General features: G+C 34.1%; 1 protein-coding gene across 1 annotated transcript; it reads left to right on the top strand.

The window, feature by feature from the left end:
• The first annotated feature begins 241 nt into the window (after positions 1 to 241).
• Positions 242 to 1,604, top strand: LOC120078342 (ethylene-responsive transcription factor 3-like). Its single transcript, XM_039032596.2, has one exon. The coding sequence runs from the start codon at positions 649 to 651 to the stop codon at positions 1,288 to 1,290; it is 642 nt and encodes a 213-aa protein (XP_038888524.1). The 5' UTR covers positions 242 to 648; the 3' UTR covers positions 1,291 to 1,604.
• Positions 1,605 to 6,873: the final 5,269 nt, after the last annotated feature.

Below are 6,873 nucleotides of genomic sequence, written 5' to 3' on the forward strand. Positions count from 1 at the left end.
CGAACTGCTCTCTGAGAACACAAATGATATCCATTGAGTTAGATTCCACAATTAGAGATTGACGGACACCCCTCGACTAGAGAAGAGAAGATAAGCAAATTTGAATAATCTCTCTTTCTAGAATCTCGATGGCCCACTCACGATCAAAATACCTGTATCCGATATAGATAGGAGAGTCATGAGAACTACGAATAATCTCAATAGTTATATATAAAACATATTTCGAGTACTATACCATTTAAAATCAATATCAATAGTTAAAAGTGCGCATTAAAACTGCAGACATATGATCGGATAAGGGGAAAAAGGAAGGATGGAGGGCATTCTGGTACTTTCCCGAATTACTTCGTGTAGCTCTTATCCAAAATAATAATAATAATAATTATAATAATAAACCAAAGCAAGAAAACGCGAATCTCGCAGAGCAGGAGACGAAGAAAGAGGAATCGGAAAGCCGTTAGAGCAAAGAAGAAATGGAGCTCCGGCACCGGCGGTAACAATTCTTCCATAGGAGGTGGTAGCTTAAACAATCAACAACCTCCAAAAACTCCCTTGCATTTTGTCTACCATCTCCGAAAAACTTCTAAAATCCTTTTGATTTATTTTCCCTTTTACCTAAACACTCCGTATTCTTCTTATTATTCATCCATGCGGCGAGGTAGAGCCACGGATCCATTGACGGCCGCAGAAACAGTCCGAGAACCTGTTAAAGAAGTCCGATTCAGAGGCGTTCGGAAGCGTCCATGGGGCCGATACGCCGCCGAGATTAGAGATCCTTGGAAGAAAACTCGAGTTTGGCTCGGCACCTTCGATACGGCGGAGGATGCTGCCAGAGCATACGACGAGGCCGCTCTCTCTCTCCGGGGACCGAAGGCGAAAACGAACTTCCCGTTGCATCCATCTACTATCTCTGTTCATCAGCAAATTCCATTCTCGCAGGAGTTTCATGATTCCGGTGGATTTTGCAAGATTAGTAACATTCCAGTCAATAGACCTACATCGAGTAGTCTGAGCTCCACCGTGGAGTCTTTTAGCGGTCCGCGGGTTTCGATTCCGGTTCCATCGGTTCCAAAACTCCGCCGGAAGTCCCTGCCGCAGGTCTCGCCCGACGATTGCCATAGCGACTGTGATTCGTCGTCCTCGGTTGTTGATGACAGTGAGGAATATGCTCACACATCGTCAATTCGCAGAGTGCTGCCGTTCGATCTGAATCTACCTCCTCCACTGCCACCGCCGCATGACGTCGATTTATCCGGTGATGATCTTCATGCCACTGCTCTGTATTTTTGACATCATTCTGCTTCCCAATCACAAATACCAAACGGTTCATTCTTCTCTTCATTATCTATTTAATTTTCCTATCGATCGAGCAGAACTTAAATGGTAATTTTGTCTCTCAACCTGCTTGTTGAGCGAGAAAAATTTGCTTCTCCACTCCTTAATTTCTTAGTTCATGGTGTAGATTAGCATAGCACAAGGTCTCTGAATCTTTGTTTGTCTCTGTGTTGTTAAAGAAAAGGAAAGAAATCCATGGATGTTGCTAGGCGGTTCTACATCTTGATCTGATTATCTCGTTAACTAAATGAAATAACTTATCTCTTAAATCTCTTCAATCCAATCATATTCTGAAATGCATTTTCACTTCAACCTGTTCAATCAATTCATAGGAAACATCATTAGCATTAGGATTCAAAAATTCATCTCTACTTTGGAGTTCTACAGAATTAAAGTTCCTCTCAGATCAAACCCCCCTTGGATTCTCTTGTTCTATGACGTTTCTATAGTATTCTCTCTCACCCCCTTTTTTCTCCATGGGATTATTGCTTCTGGTACACATAATTACTATATTCGTGGTCAACTTTTTTTCATTTTTTTGGGGGGCACATGTTAGAGGCATTAATTCATCATTTCATATTGAAATCTTTACCATAAATCAAATGTCATATTAAGCATGCTATCACATTGACGGGACTGGATTCAAATAGCTCATAAACATTTTCAAATTTCTTTAAAAAGCATATTAGAATTTAGAAGCAAGCAAGTATAGTGGATTTTGAGCCCAATTCAATCTGTCCTACAGATGGGGTTTGCTCAAATCCCCACGAAAGTGTGAGAGCTAAAGCCACCCAAAAAGGAGGAGAATATGTTACTTTAGCTATCATGTTTTTGTTTGCCTTTTGAATTTGGGTTGGAAATTTATTCCATGTTGACTGTTTTTATTTTATATGCTTTCTTAAGTATTTAGATTAGTTTTTATTCTCTAAATTGCTTATTAGTTTGTTAATTTCATCTTAATTTGTCATTTTAATATGATGTTTTTGAAGGATTATTGTCCCATGCATTAATAATTATACACAGAAATTTATTTTGACTTGAAACGAAATTGCTCAAGTATTCTTAGAATGGTTACTATTGATCAATTGAAATTTTGGTAAAATATTTATTTTTTGGCCGGTTTTGTTGAGGTGGGTTGGTGAAATCTTTAAATTTTTTTCTTATATAATTAATTTACTTCCTTTTTTGATATTCGAAATTCAAATTAAATAATGGTGCTTTTCATAAAGGAAGTATCGAGTATCTATAGGAAGAAGTTATTGTTTTTTGTATTAATATTATCTTTTCTTTTAGCTGAAGAAAATATGATTTACCTTTTCACTCTAATTAGGTTGGTTGGTTTGTAACTATATGTATATAAAAAATATTGATAAATCTAAACTAGGTTTAAATCCAATTTTGGTTCTTATATTTTTAATATTGTTCTATCTTGGCCCTTAAATTTTAAAAATGTATGTTTTAGTCTTTAAACTTTTTAAAAATGTTTACTTTGATCTTTGCTATTAAAATTTTATTAACTTCTTCATAAATAGTCAGGTGGTTTGTATTTTTAGATGATTAAATTACCAAATAAGTTAACTACACTAAAAAAATATACAGTTTCAATCTTGAATAAGATGGTAAAGTGATTTTGTATGGGATAATTTAAAATGTTTCGATCAAGATTCTGGTTGTTCACTATTTTGATGTGTTAGTAATTGACATTTTAGTTCATCTTCATCTTACTCAATACGTGTAGAGCCTAAAAATACATGTCGTCTTATTTTCGTTTAAGTTTTAACAAAAATTTTAATAGCAGAGACAAAATAAATACTTTTTAAAAGTATAGAGACTAAAACGAATGTTTTTCCAAGTTTAGAGACCAAAATAGAATAAGATTCAAAATTTAGGGATTAAAATAGGATTTAAATTCTAAATTATTTAACTAAATTAGGTTTAATTTGACATATTTTACCATTGACCTACTTCTTTATTGATTTGTGGCGTGATTCAAATCTTTTATGATTACTTGAAGATAGGCCCATTTACCAACTTGGGTGCTGTAGTTATATTTCTTGAATTCAGAAGAGCTCAATTACTTACAAGTGATTGTAAACGAGTGTGATAACAATCGATTAATTTTTTGCCACATTTATATTTAATGTAATTCATTTTATTTTTTATTTTTAGTTTTTGAAAATTGAGCTTATTTTCTTGATTTTTTTTTTTGGTACGAATGGCCTCCTTTGGAAGACTCGTTGAAAATGGCCACATGTGGAAAGAGTAATAGAAAATGGCTTTCTGTTGACATCATCCATGTGTGATCTTACCGCTTTACTCCTGTCGCGCGCTTGGGCCTACCAAGAAACTCGATCCTCGATTATCCGTAAATCGATTCTCAATTATTCGTCACTTGATCCTTGTTTGCTCATCACATGATCATCGATGTATGGTCACTCGATACTAGGATATATGACCACTCAATACATGTGCAATCACACATGTATACTCGATACTCGATTAATGTATGTTAAATTATTTTGAACTTTTTGAATCCTTAACCTGTTTGAAGTCCATTATTTTACCATTTCAACTCGCTTCTCAAACTGTTCTCTCTCGTCTTTCGATTTTTATATCCCTCAACGATTACACCATTGCACTCGTAACTCTCTCGATTCTCTCTACATCAGGTAATATTATTTTCTTTGTTTATATTTTGGCATCATTCGTCTCTTTGTTATATGTTCTCATCATGCACTTGTATGTTCCTCGATATTTACCGATACGATTTTCATATTTTGCATGTTTACCAGCTCATTATACGTCAATGTGCTCGGAACTAGCAAACTCTTTAAATGGCCTCCAATATAACGTTCTTTTGTGTCATCCCATGTACCACCATAACGTAAGAATACATACTTTCCATCCTTTAAGACAAACAAAACACAAAGTGAGAAGTTAGGAAAATTGGTTTCTGTTAAATACTCGATCCTCGCTACACGCTCTTCGCTCCTCGCTCCTCGCTCCTCGATACTCAAAACTCGTCCCTCGATACTCGATATTCTTAACTCGATGCTTACTGTTTCATAGCTTTCTCTCCCCTCATTCTCGCTCCACTGTTAAATACTCGCATGTCTTAGTGCACACTCATGAACTCACACTCACTCGTTCTTTTTACTACGTTCGTATGTTTGCACAATGTTGGAAAAGCAAAAAATGTGAGCAAAAAACGAGAAAAAAACTAGCAAATTTACTTACTTGAGGTGCGAGCAATATAGTGAAATGATTTGAATGCCTTTATAACTTGATCTCTGTCAAGAAAAATAGGTTTTGTGAAGTGGTTTTTTTGGAAGGAAAGTGAGCTTTATTTTCTCTTTTGTGTTCTAGTTCTGCTTGTTCTTAGTTAATAATAATAATTAAAAAAAATACTTCACATTTCAAGAAATTGATGTGAAAGAATAGTGAGAATTGTCAGAAAATTTTCCAATTTGTATATGTTTGTACATGAGCATTAACTACAGAGTAAGTCCTCATGGGTAGTTCAAAATGATTGAGTATACATTAATTGAGTATTGAGTATGACGTGGCTAGAATTGAGTATACATGTATCGAGTATCGAGTGACGAACAAACAAGGATCGAGTGATGGGTCATCGAGGATTGAGTTGACAAGCGCGGGGTGCATCTCAGGGGTGAAGCGGTAAAATCACACGTGGATGAGGTTAGCAAAAAACCACTTTTCATTACTTTTTCTACAAGTGGCCATTTTTCATTTGGGTCTCCTAAATGAGCCATCCATACAAAAAACCCTACTTCCTCCACATTTCTTACAGTGATTTGCATCTTTACCAAGTACAATGGTTGAATTCTTGGCCAAATTCTAAAGGAAAAACAAGTTTTTAAATTTTTTTCCCTCCAAATTTTGGCTTAGATTTTTAAACCATTGATAAAAAGAAGATAACTAAGGAAGAAATTTGGAGGTGAAAGTAATGTTTATAGGCTTAATTTTAAAAACAAAAGCAAAAAACCAAATAGTTACCAAACGCGTCATTTTATCAATTTTACGCTTTCAGTTTTGTATTTAGTAAGACCAAAATTTAGTAAATAAAAAAGAGCATAGCTCAACTGGCATCAAACACGTACTATAAAATTAGTGACCTATTAACAACTTTAGACTCGAGGACTGAAGAATCCTTAATTAAGAGATCCATGAGCGGAAGCGACGGATCATCCCAAATCCCATTTGTTCAGAATTCATAATTTTACAGAGAAACAAATAGATCATGCATTTAATTAGGAATTTACAACATGCTTTAATAAATTAGAAGAGAAAAAGGGAATAGGAAGCTTACCTTGGAAAAATCTAACATCTTCACGTATCCTCTTCATTGTAAAAATAACGAACAATTTAAAAACCCAATTGGTCACCACCACTTGGAAACCACTGTATTTTCAGGCAAAGAACCCAAAAGGTGTGAGCTCTGACTATTTTGGATTTTTTAGGAAAGGGTTTGATTGAGAGAAAGAGATGAAGGAGGATGAAATTTTTCATTCATAGAATTGTTTTGTGTATACTACTTTTTCTTTTCTTTTTTTCTTTGCATGAAGAAGAAGAATGTCAAGAAACCCTCAACTTCTCACTTTTGATATGTGGAGAGAATTAAAGGGGAGGGAAGTTATTTCCTCCCTTTAATTTAATTAAAAAAAAATCAAAATCTTATATATATATATATAAAATAAAAAATTTATTATACATATACACATAACTATATGTTATATCATGTAGAACAATATAACCTATGGTTTCAATTATCTCTCACAAATGACTTTTAATATAAATCACATTTACATTAAATTCAACTACATGAATTCAATTCATATAATTAACATTTGAATCATATTCAAATATTTATTTCTTTTAAAAAACATACTTAATATAATGCAAATACATTATAATAATTATATCATATATAACTAAACAGATAATTAATTATATCATATACAATTAATTCCCTCAATTAATTTAAACAATTCAAATTAATGCAAAAACTGATTCTTATTTATTCCCGTCGAGTTACCGATGGGAGCTCGTGGACCTGTAGCTTGAAGCTCCAACGGTACGTGAATAATTAATTAAACTCTTTAATTAAATTATTCACTATCCGTTATCTATCAGATACTCCACTAAAAAACAGCAGCTGCACTCTTCGCACTGCAAATATATTTCTATATCCATTGGATATAATCAATCAACAATACGATGACCCTTCACAAATTACTCGTAAGTATAACTGAGCCAAAATTATCATTTTGCCCCTGTAGTTATATCTATCTTCTTAAGTACCACTGATCCCTCTAATGAATAATAAATCATGGTCCAATTATGATTAAACCACCAGGAGAGGGTGTGGCGCCATATTGTTTAAGCCCCAAAATCAATCATTAAGGGAGCAATTTATCTATTTGCCCCGACATTGGGGAAGGAGTGAATTTCTTCTTGTGTAACTGTGTTCCCAGCTCCCCAATCAGTCAATCTCCAAAATGATAGTCATGTTGAGTC

This window comes from Benincasa hispida, chromosome 5, assembly GCF_027475165.1.
Source record: "Benincasa hispida cultivar pf3 chromosome 5, pf3_genome.v1.1, whole genome shotgun sequence".
Classification (NCBI taxonomy): Eukaryota; Viridiplantae; Streptophyta; class Magnoliopsida; order Cucurbitales; family Cucurbitaceae; genus Benincasa; species Benincasa hispida.

Bases quoted from the DNA above. Each gene is read 5' to 3' on its own strand.
- LOC120078342 (XM_039032596.2), top strand. From the start codon at position 649: ATGCGGCGAGGTAGAGCCACGGATCCATTGACGGCCGCAGAAACAGTC.